This window comes from Phragmites australis, chromosome 5 (genome assembly GCF_958298935.1).
Source record: "Phragmites australis chromosome 5, lpPhrAust1.1, whole genome shotgun sequence".
Lineage (NCBI taxonomy): Eukaryota > Viridiplantae > Streptophyta > Magnoliopsida > Poales > Poaceae > Phragmites > Phragmites australis.
In genome coordinates this window covers 45,030,822-45,047,207 of record NC_084925.1, presented here as the reverse complement: position 1 = coordinate 45,047,207, position 16,386 = coordinate 45,030,822, and the positions used below count along the sequence as shown (strand labels likewise).

General features: G+C 42.8%; 1 protein-coding gene across 1 annotated transcript; it reads right to left on the bottom strand.

Moving 5' to 3' along the window:
- Window positions 1-3,143: 3,143 nt before the first annotated feature.
- On the bottom strand, window positions 3,144-14,588 carry LOC133918120 (putative GEM-like protein 3). The gene is made up of 5 exons (XM_062361863.1): window positions 14,456-14,588; window positions 5,065-5,638; window positions 4,874-4,975; window positions 3,879-4,110; window positions 3,144-3,566 (listed from the first exon to the last, which is right to left on the bottom strand). The coding sequence occupies exons 1-5, from the start codon at window positions 14,586-14,588 to the stop codon at window positions 3,375-3,377; spliced, it is 1,233 nt and encodes a 410-aa protein (XP_062217847.1). The 3' UTR covers window positions 3,144-3,374.
- Window positions 14,589-16,386: the final 1,798 nt, after the last annotated feature.

The window sequence follows — 16,386 nt, the reverse complement described above, 5'->3', positions numbered from 1 at the left end:
AATTATTTGTATTAGTTGATATAAGAGAGCTTATATATTTATACATGATGAATGAATATGATGAGATGACATGTTTATTAGGGAGACACTCTTTTCTAATAGATATAACTCTTATTAATTGATCATCTGATTATATCTAAAAGATATATCTATTCATAACACTTGCTCTTGATCAATTATTCTAATTGTAAACTTCTTGTTAGAAACTCTTTAAAAAACCTTGTGGAAAAAATAAGAAGAAAATAATATGATATTTTAATATGTTGATATGACATTAAAACTCTTTAAAATTTAATGGAAAATATAAGGAGAAAATGATATGACATATATTGATTAGGCCTCATTGTAAGCTCATGAGAGAAACCTAGGTAGAAAAAATTTATTTTGGTAAATTCAGAGCAATAATTTATGATCTATGGACCATATTAAAACCTCCAAAAACTATTTAGAAAAATATGAGGAATAATAGTGATATGTTGTTAAAACTCCTTTAAAATTCAGTAGAAAAATAAGGAGAATGGTATAATATATATTGATTATTGTCTTTTTAAAAACTCATATGAGAAAATCTTTAAAAGGAAAAACTCATAAGCGAGTTTAGAGAACAATATATATCTTTGATACCTCCTTTAAAAACACTGAAAGTAAAAATAAGAGATATGACATCTAATCTTATGTAGATATTGCTTTATCAAAAACCTTATATCAGAAACCGTATAGGAAAAACTCATAAAGGAAAATAGTGTAATATGATTATTAACATGCTATTATTTAGGAATAAACTATCGAAGTCACCGCATAACAATTCCATAAATATTGGAAAATAAAAGTTGGTAAGGACTTAGTGAATAAATTAACAAGGTTATCACATGATTTAGTTTGCAAGATTTCTATATTCCTATTATGATGATAGAATAATTTAGAAGCAATAAATTTGGTTTTATTACTTTTATGTAACCTGTTTGTATTTGAGAAATGTATGCAACATTATCTTCATAGATAATGTTCAGTAATTTAATGCAACCAATACCATATTATTGTTATATGCGGTTTATTATTCTGCAAAGTCATACATGTGTATGTGATGTTTCAAAATGATAGATGGAAATAGCCATTGAAATTTATTTTGATGACTCATGTGAGATGGCTATATTATTATAAAAACAGTCTATGATCTGACATTATGGGGATCAACTATATAGCTAGTGTCTGGATATCCCATTATAGTCATATATTGATTTTTCTGATAAAAAAATATAGATCTTTAATGCCATAAAGATATCTTTAGATATCCTCTTTGACTCCCGTCTAATGGTATTGTTAGAGTTACACTATTTAAGCAAGCAAGTTATCTGCAAATACAATATCAGATCTATTGCGGTTTGCAAGATACATGAGCGCTTTGATGACTGACCATAAGTGTTTTGTTGCACATGATTGTCCAATATCATTTAGATATTGGTGGACTAATGGATAAATATTTATGAAGGAATATCCTCAAGTTGTAGACTTAAGCGAAATTTGGTTTTATCCAAATCATTCATCTTAAGTTCTTATTAAGATGATTACATATTTTGTCGTATATGGTTTGGAGATGATACAAAATCCAATTAGGATTTCATTATAAACACACATATGCAATCGTTGTGTTTGGAGTAACCCTTTTGTGGAAGGAACTCATTTGGTTAGTTGCACCACATTCAACTTAACTGCTTGAAGTCATGGAGTGACTTTAAACTGTCACAATATATATTACGATTTGTATTTAGAATCAGAATACGAAGTCTATTAGGGACTTATATGTCTAAATCTATCCAATTCATTTGATCTGCCAATGATATTGAATATGAGAACATAATTTCCACACATATCGGGTTATGTAGCGTCGTAATTGATGCTGAGTCTCTGTATGAATATTTGTGCTATAAGCCTCGCTATTTCACCCTTATAGAATAAAAATCTATTTTGCTTCTATAGGGACGATATTGTGTTATTGAGCGAAAGTAATTCTCCTTAATTACCATATTTGGATTGACCAATTGGAGTGCTGAAGCACTCTGCCTTGGACTTTTGGTCTAAATTCAATTGAAGGTGTAGGCCATTTGAGAAGAAATATATGTCGATAATTTGTATTCTTTGATATTGATTGATTATATGGAATCAATATAGTTTATAGAAATATTATCCTATTTAACTCTATGTATTTTTAAAAATAATTGAGTTAAGGTGTTCTCATGATCCAACGTCTGAATTTGTATACATGTTTATGCTAGGCATTTGTATACTGAATATTCATAGACGTTTGAATATTGAATATATATATAAGGTGTCTATCAATTTGATGTTGGTTTGCATTTACTATTGTGGGGGAGAAATTACTCAGTTTTCGCGGTAGCTTGCAAGAAGCTTTATTCTTGATGACTTTATTTCTCTCCCTCTTATTTTGATTTAAGAGTTACGTGGTTTTGTTTGATATCTCCACTTTTTCCGATACACTCATAGTAGGAATTTAGCATTTGGTGATATTTTTGTTAACAGTAAATGCATCTGACAGATTATTTGTATTATGTTGTAAATACAAGATGTTCTGAATAATGATTCAAATTTTAGGTACATGGATATGATGAATGAATATGAACGTGTGTGACATTCTGTTAAGATTCTTATTATTCTTTGCAGTATTAATATCCCCCTAATGCTTGAAATTGTCCTCAAAATATTATGAGCATACGAGAAATGAATAAGGCCCTTATGAGTGACTTGGGATATTATATAATTGACGGATAATGGTACCTCATATAGATCCTCAATACCTTTTTATATATACGGTGGTGATATCGATATGTGCAGAACGTAACCGATTCGTAAATAGAAAATACTTGGCTTAGGCCATCTCCAGCAGTTACCCTAAATTTTCATCCTCAAAAACACTATTACAGCATCCCCTATCACTATTACAGCTTCCCTCATTCCAGCCATCTCCAGCAGCTACTCTATATCTCATCCACTATCTTCTCTCCCCTATATTAAACTATTTTTTCCCAACCGCCATAACCGTCATAGCAGCATCGTTTTTTCACATGTTCAAATCATAGATGACACCGTAAATGGGCTCAAATCATAGATGACAATTTATAGGAATATTTACAAAGTACTCTGAACTACTTCTGAATCAAAATGGGTTCAAATCATAGATGACAATTCACAGAAGAGAGCAAACAGGACAGGATGCACACGATGTCACACATTGAAAAACTGATTTTAAGAAAGGTACAAATCGCGGCAAATGCCAATACCTATCCAACTAAACCGAGACAACAGTCCATTTGTCCAAACACAAAGTATAGCACAACTGTAGCTCTAATCTATAGACATCACTGAGGACGTAAGCTCTGAGCCTCCTGATGTGCTTCTTGCAGATTCTTCACAGCACTGTCGTAGTACACGAAGCCCATGAACCAAAACTCATGGTTATCAACAGAAACAACCTGAATGTATTTCTCAGCTGTGTTGGTTCTGCTTGTCGAAGAATCAACTGACCTCAGTTGAGCAAGGGGGATGACCACCTGTTTTCAGATATAGAACAGTTTATAAGTTACATATTCTCTTATAAAGTACAGATATTAGTAAGTGATGACTCATGCCAGCAAATGAGATTGCCAACATATTCCTTTTGCAAAAAAAGAAGGAACTATAATGACAAGTAGAATCAAAACTGATTTTACGAATTCTGCAACTTTACTTTTCATAAAATATATTAAGCATGGTGTATTATTTCAAGAGAACTCTGTAAGCCTGATTATCCTAACAAAATAAGCTTCGATATGAACTGTATATCGGAAAACATACTTTATACTTCCTGAGTTCCTGATAATTACCTTGTAGTACCTCCACTCAGTTGTGTCTCCAACCTTGTAAGCAAGTGGATTATCGCTGCAGAATGCCAGCTTTACATTGGACAAGTAAAGAACACCCATGACAGGACCAGCAGAGGTTGACAAATAACATGCATATGGTTTCTTGAGTTTTTCGCCGGGGGCAACATCAAAGGTTTGATGGAAAAAAATTTCATATCCACCTTCCGCAATGACTTTGGTGATGTGTGAGATCCTGCCCATTGCTGCATCAGTGATGCTTGGTCCAGTTTTCACTGTTTAAACACGAAAAAGATCAATTATACATGCCACATGAGAAGCGCGTGCTATGACTCAATACAAGATTACGCAGGATCAATGTATCCGGCAAACAATGTAAAGGTGACATTTCATTCCAACACTAATTATATTAGTTGATCTGATTCATTAAAAAATATAAGGAAGATCTTAATACTTCAGCTTCTCTACGTTTTAAGAACTTGAAGAAACGTAGTCATAATTTATCTAACAACTATGCATAAACATGTCATCACACATCGTACAACCAAATACATGGAACCAAACTTCTCAGTCACATGAGCTTAGAAGCCGCATAATCAATCATTATCCCTATCAATGAACTTAATGCAGGTCTACTTCAACTACTTAACAATGCTACAAAAAGGAATTGTACAAAACACCCAAGAAGTCAGTTAAACCTTAAGTCAGCTCCATCATAAATCTGCAATGCTCACCAGAAATTCCAAATGAAACGTACACAAGTGAATCAAGTGAAACTAGAGTCAACTCAACTTAGTTGTCCCTCTTTTTGTCTGACCCTATCAATAAGAATTCATCGCGGCTAACAAGCAGTACAACTGACAAATTAATTCCATACCACGAGAACAAAATCTACTTGACTATAAACTACACATTCACAATCTGATGAAAAACACAAAGAAATAACTTCAGAATCAAATTTTGTCAAAAGATCAAACAACTATAGAATCGAAGCTCACAATGCTACCAGAAGTTCCCTGTGATGTTCTCGGTCTTGCAGGCTGCCTCGCCGAACCTCTTCCCCATCTTCCTGAGCACGTCCTTCACCGAGTCCATCGTATCTGCAAAAGCACATAGCACAAGAGCCCCCCCCCCCCAAACGTAAGGAATGATCCAAACGATGCAAGATTTGGGGTGTGGGGAGACGCACTCTTCGGTGCAGTCGCGGCGCCGCCGGCGAGGAAGGAGACGTAGGGGTTGCCGCCGTAGGGAGGCGGTGCGGCGGTGGCAGCATGGTACGGGGGAGGCGGGGGCGGGGCTACGTCCTCCGGCGAGAGCCTCGGGTACGGCGCGTACTCTGGCGCGGTCGTGGCGCGATCTGCTCCGCCGGTGGACGCGGCTGCTGTGGGAGGATTCATGTCGCCGCACGGCCGTTGGGCTCGATGTCTGCAGGTCGTGGACAAGGGTCGCCGGACGCTGCTCGTTTCCGCCGGCCACCGAAGCCTCCCGCCTCGCCTCTGCAAGCGCTGGCCAACTCCCCTTCCGCCGCTCCGCGGGACCAACGACCCCTTCGCCAGTCGCGTCACCCACAGTGAAGCCGACGCTACATCGCACCGCAATTTTGCCGCCGCCGGACCCCTCCCCGCAACCCTGATCACCTGGATACGGAGTCCGCTGGAGAGGCGTTGCGGGTGCACGCGAAGCCGTATCCGACGTGGATACGGGATGATGGCCCGATACGGGGTCTGCTGGAGCTGGCCTTAGACCAAATTTCCACACATTAACTGCAAAGAAGGGAGCCATATGGTTGTAGTTAAATGAATTTGGTTTAATGATACGATATGTAAAGTTTTATGTCACAAACAAGATGTTAGCTAATTGCAATTCTACAGTTGGTTATGTACATGATTTTATTATCTTGATAAGAGATTTAGCTAGACTATTATAAATGTTCACATACGATATACTTAATGCAGTAGTGCGTAAAAACCAAATAATAATTGAATGCATGTTAAGGAACGCCATTATCCATGTGAATGGATGTGATCCTGCGTCTAGGATAATTTGCTCTAATTTATTTTAGCAATGAGTTTGGTATGTGTGGTATCTTATGTATAAGGGACACGTGTGAGACTATTTCTTAATACATCAATCAGCATTATAGAGTACCTAGGTGATCCATATAATTACTGAATAGAACCACATATATGTTCTTAAATGTGCTTAAGAAATTAGGTGATACATTATGAGTTCTTCCTTGAGCATTCGCTGCGATCATTTCTCTTGAAGCTTTGTGCTTCTAGACGTTAAGGCGTCGCCCGTAGAGCATCTAAACTTGTGGAGTGCCACGGGAAGTTTGTAAATATCTTCGAATTGAGTAAGAAATTCTAGCTTGATCTTGGTGGTCGCTAGAAGAGGATAGGGTTGGAAAAGACCCGGCTCTTTGTGAGCTCCTCAACGGAGACGTAGGCACTTCTTTGTGAGGTGGCCGAATTCCGGGATAATCTCTCGCGTTTTTATTCGTGCAATTTGCTTAATCGTGTGAATTTGTGATTCTTCATACAAATTGCTCTAGTGATCATCTAGCTAGTGTTAATTGTTATTTTAGCTCTGTGATATCCAGTAGACCTAGCTTCAACTATAAATTCTAGCTACTTACTTTAATTCGTAGTTGTTCTAGATTTCCTGTATAGACCGGAGACTCCGGACTAGATCGGATACTCCGGACCAGACCGGAGTATCCGACCTTTACTGGAGTATTCGGCAAAATTAATCCGCTATTTTAGTTTTAATTTTCAAAAAAGCCTATTCACCCCCCTCCCCCCCCCACTCTAGGCACTTTCACCCACTGTATGCAGCTGTCATTGATAGGGTGGGATGCGACGCCGCCACCGCTTCGGGCCGCTGTCGGTGACACAGGAACCAGGGGTCCACGAGTCCCGAGGCCAGACCAGCGGGTTGCCACGTGGTGACCTCCCGCGGGGATGATCTCCCCGAAGCGCGAGAAGAATAAGTCCTGGGAGAGGGCGCTCGGGGTCATGAACAGTGGCCCCCGAGCACCCAAGTCCCCCGACGACCAGAAAAGCTGAGTACGGGGAAGGATGTGCTCGGGGCTGCGAACAGTGGCCCCCGAGCACCCGAGTACCCCGAGGACCCAAGAAAGGTAGTTCTGGGAGAGAGTGCTCGGGGCTACGAACAGCGGCCCCCGAGCACTCGGTTCCTCGAAGATCTGAACAGTCAATTTCGGGAGAGAGTGCTCGGGGCCGTGAACAGTGGCCCCCGAGCACTTGGTTCCCCGAGGACCAAGAAAAGGTATATCCAGGAGAGAGTGCTCGGGGATGTGAATAGTGACATCCGAGCACTCGGTTCCCCGACGGCCTAAGAAGTCCTTCGCCGGTAGCCCCCACAGAGATCCAGCGGTGAGGTGTCAGCCCGTGAAAGGCCCAATGTCGTATTTAAGGGGGCGCGTGGCCTGTCACTTCCAACTGCTCCAGCCACGCTCGGTGTCAGTCCTTGCCATATTCTGGCAGGAGGGCGTGAGGACATTTAATGCACGGGTCTCATCCCGCGTCATCCGGCGCGCCTCGGGATAGCATCGCGAGGCCCAAGGCGTCCTGCCTGCCGCCCTGCTATGTCAAGCGAACAAAACCGGGCGGGCACGCCAGGCTGCTCTGTGGCTGCCCGGTGGGCCCTATTCGCGGTGCCCGTTGCCAACGCCATCATGACGACCGAGACCGGGCGGGGGGCATGTTTTCAACCCCGCCGTCACTTCGCGCAGCAGCGCATAATGGCTGCTTTTCAATTTATGGTGCCTTGGAACTCGTGCCCTCTCTTTCGGGGCACGCTACCGCTGGTGAGTATTTAAGAGGAGCCGATGGAAACGAGGGGGGCCGGATCCAGCTCTCTGACTCTCTCTCTCTCTCTCTCTCTCTCTCTCTCTCTCTCTCTCTCTCTCGGACGGGAGCGAAGACCAAAGATAGAAGAGCACCCCAGTACAAGCATAGAAGCTGAGACCGTCGAAGAATAAGGAGCCCGAAGCTCTAGGATAGACAAACATTCTTGTAACCAGCAACATCCCTGAGAGACATTCTCAGTGCATTTATAGCATACACACAGGAGTAGGGTGTTACGCTCAGTGCGGCCCGAACCTGTCTAAAAATCCCTCCAGTGCATTTACTGCATTCTGCAGTCGATCATTCCGTTCCACCTGCCATCGCATTTACGCCCATTACTTCCCCCGCAAACAGATTCAGAATCATCCCCCCGGCCGAATCTCAAAGGGGGTCCCTCCGGATCCCTGCTTTAGGAGTTCACCCTCCGACAGCCACACATTCGCATGCCGTCGCAATGTGACTGCCGTCGGTCGGAGCGTCAACGTCGTTGTTGTGTGCGGTGCCATTTGTTGGTGCCTTGCCGCGTCGCATGGAGCAGCCACGTCGGACGAGACGGTGGTCACGAGGAGCGGTGGTGTGGTGGGTCGTACGATCATCAGCGCATTGGCCCGGTCGAATTTGCTGCCGGCCCTAATGGGGTGCACCGTGGTGGATCTGCCTTGGCTGTCAGGGATGTCGGGCGGTCTTCACTGGAGTGCGGGCGATCGCCGATGCCATGCCGATCCAGTGCCACTGTTGCTCGGGCTGGTGGCCGCTGCTGGTCGGGCAAAGCCTTGCCTTAGAGGAGTGCCGACTAGAGAGAAGCTCGTCGGTCAGCTTTGGATCACGCTTCGAAGGAGCGCCATCCGAGGGTGATGGATCTGTCACTAGTTGGATGCCGACCGCCATTGCTTGAGTGTAATCGTCGTCATATAGGGTTGTCCAATTAGGGATCCGTCGGATCTGGGCTCTTTGACCTCGGATGCGGTGTGATGACTGGGGTAGCCACCGAGGTTGTCTCACATGCAGGTGGCCCTGCATGAAGTGGCGTCGTGGATCAGACGCGGACCACAACTAGTGGAAGACGACGTCCTTGTGCGGGGCATCGTATGGAGATGACATATGGAAAAGCACCGGTAGGGTAAAGGTGTGGACGGTGAATGGCGTGAAGCACCACACGCAAGAGGCGCACTAGTTCGATTAAATCTTATCTGTTGTCGTCGTAGACATGAATCAGAGCATGAAGGTTAGATTGCTCCGTGTCTCACCTTTATGCGCAATTTTTTTCATCCTCTTAGCTCCTGTCTAATTGCTCCATAATGCTCACCATGATTGATCGATTTATTTGATGTTCGTCTATCGGTTTTTGCCTTCTGTTGAAGATCAACCTAGGAACGGTGTAATTGGTGGCCGATTTGGTGCAACGCCTGGGCCACTCACCATCTTCCAAACGCATATTGATGATCTCTTGGAGAAGATAAAGCCATGGTGATGCTTACCGTTGTGTGTGTGGCCTTCTCGGAGAAGCCTTCGTGCCTCTCTGTGTTTGTTGTTGCGATTGCTATGTGGAGATCAACTTTGCGGATAACATATCGTGGTGTGAATTGTAGTGAAAAGTAGAAAGTACATTGAGATAGAGAGATTAGAGAGTGTAATATTTGTATTTATTGATGGTAGAGTTTATATATTTGTACATGATGAGAGGATATATATATTAGTGAGACATATTTCCTAATAAATATAACTTTTAATAATTAATCACATGATTATATCTAAAGATCTATTCGTATCAGTCTCCACGCTCGCTCTTCACTTCACCGATTCCTTTCGTCTTTCGCTTGCAATTCGGGTTGGTGCACAGTCTTGTGATGTGGATCATCCAAAACCAACCGACTAGCCCTTTGCAAAGGCGTCTCGGTGTCTCGATCACCAAGATTTGCAACCGCTCCAGTACATCTTTTCCCCTCTGCAGTTCAAAAGCCTCTGCCGCGCGCCACTCTCGTCTGGGAAATCTGCCAACGATGCTGGTCGCGGCCAGGCCACTCAATTCACCGTCGGTGCCCGACGCCGCCGGCCTCGTCCTCCATTATTAATCGATCGCATGCGCTGCGGACTGAGATCCCTTCACGTCACCGATATCACGACGTCAGGTGATCCGATCCATGCGCTGCTGCAGAGCGGTGCAGCCTGCAGCTGGATCCGCATGGGAGTGGCCTACCACCAGCAGCATTAGTTGAGTTAGTGAAGAGAAATACAACTCCCTATGTCTTACGCACACACGGCGGCAGATGGCGTTGGCATTGGCTAGCTGCGCTTCCAAGCAAATGGATCGTTTCATGTGCGCTTTTGACCATTCCTGCCGCAGTTCATTCCGGCCCGGCCGGTCTCGTCTCAAGTGGCAGCTCACTTGCCATTGCTGCATTGCATCCGCCCCTGCCAGGTGCCCCATGTGACTCGTACCCAATGCCTGTGACCTGCTGGTGCGAGCTCCTACTCCCTAGCCCTTTACGATAGATTAACCAGCGTCACTGATCCAATTGACGTGGCGTTCAAGCGTGATGGAAATGTGAGCCACGCGTTTCCAGATTGTGGGGTGGTCAAAGCCTGGCAATCTGGCATGATCCCCGAGACGCAAATCTCGTAGGGATGTGCATGTGCTATTGTGCTTGTCCAGAAATAGACACCAACTTGACAACTTGTTACCGTACATTCTGCCGTGCGTACGCCGATGAAATTTACAGTGTATTTTAAGGTTCTGTTTGTTTCAGGTTTGGATTCTGGCTTTCAACTTTTATAATCTGAAACTGAAACAAACAGTTAATTTTTTGTTATAGCTTTTTAAAATCTGCTGGTTGGATTGTGAGAATCTGAGAAGCTAATTTTCCTTAGTTTTTGATAAATTGTGAAAGTTAATTTTACTAAACTGTCCATTAAATTTTTTTAGAATTTACAGTCTAAAAGCTTTTCACAATTCAGCTTTTCACAATCCAGCTTTTCACAATCCAGTTTTTATAAACTGTTTTTCAGAATCTCTAATTGAAACAAACAGACCCTAAGTGAGACAGATGCTCATGTCCCAGAAATTTTAGGCAGAAAGCATCGGATTGCCGTCTTTGTCCCTGGCGATGGACGTCGGTAGAATATATTAAGCTGGAGTTTGCTCGATGCGTTTTGATTTGCAACTTACGGTTAGATTCATTCTCACAGTACCAGTCAGGGGACAGCACCTACTGACACTGTTTGCTATAGGTAAGGCTGGGCCAATGATGGCCTGTGCCTGCGTGGACAGGTTTAGTTACGCTTAAGCTCAAAGCTTCGAGCTACTTTTTTTCTAGTACTAGAATAGCTTAGCTTTTTCTGGGTGCGTTAGGCATATCACTCCAGCTCTGGTTGGGTCCTCAAAGCCTTCCAGACTGTTCCCGTACGAAGGCTGGGATGACACTACCGAAAGCAAAGCCCGGGACAACACCGATCTCGATCTGCATTTCCCACGCGCACCCTTGATTTCAGTTACAACACCGATCCAATTGCAGTTGATATAGTTTTCGGAGATCTTCGCTGTAGGAACAAGAATGATGATTAGAGGGAGTAAATAGGCGTCTCAACAAATTTTTTTTGAAATAGATAATCTTTTTCTATTTCTCACCTAACACACCTCAAAACGTTCAAGCGGAAGCAAAAGAATTAAATAAACAAAGCAAGAAGACTACTTCCATGACAATATGACTCCACAGATGGAGTATAAACCATAGGTTACATTCAGGATCAATTCATATGTCTTTGTGCACAAAAACTCGCAACTTCCAAAGAAACTAGATAAGATGGACAACAGACAAGGTTATCCTCTAAGATGATAGTCTAGTGGCAAGAGAACTCAAGACCCGCTCAAATACATGAGTATGTGAGTATTTAAGCCACTAGCATCAAGAAAAACAACCCTGCAAAGGTGAAATACTGTAGCTCAAAGAAAAAGATCATCGGTCAAGAAACATCTCCAAGTTGATGATCTAGAGGCAAGGGTACTCAAGACCCATGAGCATACACTCGTATGTGAGTTTTTATGCCTCTAGCAACAAGAAGAATGATCTCACAAGGTGTTGAAATTTCAGCCCAAAAACCAAAACAAAAATCGAAACCGAAAATCGAAAAACTTGCAAGGGAACCAATAGAGGGAAACTAGAAGGAGGGGAATTCAAGCATATGCAAAAATATAAACTTAATTACTCAAAGAGGTCAGCCCTATTTTAAACGGATTACAAAGATTTATCTCTCAAAACTCTCACATATTACATAGGCTAAGCACACATCCTTCTCTCCTATAAAAACCTAGCTCTAAGGTTCTCAAATGAGTGGCACAAGGAGGCTCAAGTGGCTGGTTCAAAGCTCTCTCTAGCCTTACCTCTCTATTTATAGGCCTAGAAAACTTGGCCCTTAAGTTTCCTAGCTTTTCCCCAAAATACCCCTCTCTTGTAGTGCACTTCTACCTACCATCGAGGGCATTTTGATCCATTTTCTTCTCCATTCATAGGACGGCCGCGGCACCTTCACGACTTAGCTTCGCCTCGACGCAAGCTTCGCGATGGTGCCACATACTCATACAGTCCTCCCACGATTTTGAGGTCAAACCGCGAAACCGCCTGCACGCTTCTCAAAGCGTGACTCACCGCCTTGCTTACACCTTAAGCAAGCGTTTCGATGTCGACGCGTATACTCCGTCATGCGATCATGACCGCCGGTAAGTCTCTCCTGCTCCCGATCCTTCGGGCAGCCTTGTTACTTGCATCGGCTTCCTCTTCGCTTGACTTTGTCAACACGCCATCTCCATCCGCCTTCAATGTTTTTGCTTGACCTCCACGTGTTCAGCTAGGATCACCCTTGACTCCGCCCGGCCTCCTTGATCGTCTGGCACCAAGCACTCCGCTTGGCTCCGATCATCCCACCGTCGACCGCCAAGTTGCATTCATCACCTACACACCATAAGACAAGCAAACACATATCTCCAACTCCAATTCCAATTAGTTCATAATCATTATGCTCAAATGAAATCTCAAATAAATTCAAATCACATCAAAGCTCATACAAAACTGAAGATCATCAAATCAAATAAATGACAATATCAATCACTCATCACAAGAAAACCAAGACACATTTGAACTTGGTTTCTCATTCGCTTTTCTTTTTCATTTGGTAACTAACAAGATGGTACACGCTAATAGCGTGTTTAGTCTTATTATAATATTTTATCAAGATAATATTTGATTAAAAATTAATCTATCCATATGTTTATAAGGTTAATATCATATAGTTATAAAATACATAAAAATAGAAGAAAAGATAAACATTATACTAGTAGAAGAGAAAAAAATTCATGCTTCAAACTTGTACCTGAATCATACACATATATTAGTTTGAGTTGTATACGTTTTGATCAAATACCAAAATCGTATGTTAAGTGTAGGCAGCTCAATTAAAATCAGAATATATTTGTATTGCCTGTCGTTTGCTTAATGCGACGATCTTGAGTTACACTATGCTTCTTAATTTTTTATCTTAGTAAAAATTTTGAATTTTTTCATTATTTTTCATTGTGATTTTTAGCTAGTGATTAATTGTATTTTAATGAACTGTTTATTTAGGTATTGGATTTTTTGAATTAATTCTATGCGTATGAAATCCATGTACAATGGCTAGTAATAATATAATACATAGATTCGGAGATAGTACGGCAACGTCTAGAGGGGAGGGAATAAAAGGAAACAGTGACAGGGACACAGGAGATGACGAAATGACATTAAGTGACAAAACGACTTTCCGAATCTTTGTCGTTACAGATGGTTTCCAGGAGAGCTTAGTCGACAGCGACGTAAAATGACACGAGATGAGAGTAACTTCCTCTGATCCTTCTTCCGTTTTCTTTGATTTGCCTTCTCGAAGCTGTATTTGTAGCCTAGCTCGAGGCGCAACGCAAGCAAGCAAGCAAGCATGTCCAATCGAGTGACGGTGAGTGGCTGGGCCATGGCTCGATTCGCCTGGTCTCCGCTGGAAGAGACTGCGAGCACGCCTACAGGGGGGCGGGGTTTCTCGATCGAGGGCAGGCCGAGAATCAGATCGACGCCTGCGAACGAGGGTGGTGACACGCGAGCGAGGGCACGTAACGGTTGCGTGCCCGGGCTCGCATTTGTTGCGACTGGACATTGAAAGAATAAGTATATAATAAATTAATCACTAACTGCCATTGTAATTAGTTATTATAATTTATGTAATTAACGAAGGGACACTCGTTGAGGAAACCGACATTCCCAATGAGTGTATTTGCCATCTCTTCATCTAAGTATAAATATGTAAATATCATTATCAATGAATACAAGTTTTTCACCTTCTACTTTCTAGTCTATTGTTCACCAATTTCCTATCAAAACATATTATCAGTCACAAGTTCTACCACTGATATGCCACAACAATTAAGAATAGAGAGGATACTCAAGATCAGAGAGGCACGAAGGGCTCTCTCAAACGGTGAACACTCCATAACAAATCTATTTTGCCCCATTCATGGCATACCTGTATCATCCTTTTTCATCATCGTCCAGGCACATCGCCCACGCCATCGTCGCTCCTACTATCGTTCATGTCGTGGTACTACTTGTTGCCATTTTGGTTGCCATTGCGGCTCTACAAGTGCTTCATTTTTCGCGGCACCCTCTCATGCCATCTGGCCACCACCCTCACCGCCACCAGTCTCGCTGCCCTTGCCGCCCATCTTCTTTGGAGTTCGGGCGCCTACAGCACCGACCATCGGCGTGGGGTCCTTCACGGCGGCACCTACCACCATGACAGTAATTGGCTCTGGACCACCACCCATTATGGCAGCCCGTCGAGGTGTTGTCCCTCTCTTCAGCCCGACGGTGGTGGTGTCCTCTTCAAAGGAGGAGGATCTGGCCCCGGTGTACCACTTGGTACAAGTTAGAATCACTCTTTGATCATTTCTTCAAGCTGCAGCACCTAGCTACAACTCACTCTAGGTCTATATGCACTAAACGCTCTCTAAATTTATGCTTAATCATTTTAGATGATCACTTATGTACTTTTATGGTTTGTATGTCTTCTTAAGTGTCTCTGTGTTTCTTTGTACCTCAGTAGCATGCCACACCTTCAAATAACTACGTGAAAGGGTATTTATAGTCTCAAACTCGTGCACTAGCCGTTAACCCAACGGCTCAGAAAAGCAGCTAACACCGAATGATCCGGTAACAATATAAGTATTAATACCAGATCATCCGATGAGTATATTGTCAGAAACTAGTAGTTGGAACCCACTCAAATCCATTGTGAACACCGGACTATCCGGCGTACCTTCAAATCTAACACCGGACCTTTTGGTGAATTATCTTGAGCCATCCGAGCCTTTTGTAGCCTCTTTGTGTAAAATACTCTAGTGCATTCATCCGGTGTTCATTCCTTTCACAGCGAACCATCCGGTGAGTTTAACATTATCTTCTTTTCACTAAAAATGCTCCGATGCAATAATCTCTGTGATCACCAGACTATCTAGTGATTTGATTTTCATTCTTCAACTAGCTGCAACCTTCTCTGCAGGAAATACTCCGGTGCAATACTCCGATGAGTACAACTTGTGCACCGAATCATCTAGTAAGGTCATCTTCCTCCGCCTTCGTCTGGAAATGCTATGGTGCTTCTTCCCATTTGAACACCATACCATACGGTGAGGCAAAATTGCCTTTGGACACAAAGCTCCAGTGCGTATAATTCTTCTAGTACCGAACCATCCGATGAGTACATTTTTCTTGTAACTTCTCCAATTCAACCAAACTTTGTCCCAGTTGCGGTAGCTTCTTTATGTATTGCATCCATGAGATCTAATAAAACATATATTTGATAAACATATTAGTCTCATTGACTATGTTGTCATTAATGACAAAAATCATAATTGCGACCTAATAGAGTCATTTTCGCTACATGTGGGGTGTTGAGAACAGGAGATGGAAAATTCACTGGATTTCCTAGAGCAAGCTAACTAATTTGAAGTGTAAAGGAGGGATGGGTTTTAGAGATATGAAGTTGCTTAATCAAGCACTCTTAGTGCGCCAAGTGTGGCGGGTGATCTTGAAGTCGAATAACCTGTGGCGATAGTGTTAAAGGCACGCTACTATCCTAATGGCTGCTTGGGGGATACAATTTTTACAGGTAATTCTTCACCTACATGGCGTGCGATTGAATACGGATTGGAACTCCTAAAGCAAGGGTTGATTTGGCGTGTGAAAAATGGAAATTTGATCAGAATTTGGAGAGATACTTGGATCCCGAGAGACTCCTCACGTAGGGTCATCAGTCCACAGGGGAGATTAAGCGAGTTTCGGCCCTTTTGGATGAGCAAGGTGTTTGGGACTTTGATAAGCTGAACCAAATTTTTTACCGATTGATGTGGCAGCGATTGTCAAGATCAAGATTGCTGGGAGGAATGAAGAGGATATGTTGGATGGCATCTTGAGAAGAGTTGTATTTTCACAGTACATAGTGCATATAAACTGGCCATGGTTCTCCAGATGCAGGATGCTGGGAGTGAAGCTGCTAGCTTGCATCCGGATGGAAGCAATCCTCTGTGGAATTATTTGTGGAATTGCCCTATTCCGCAAAAGGTT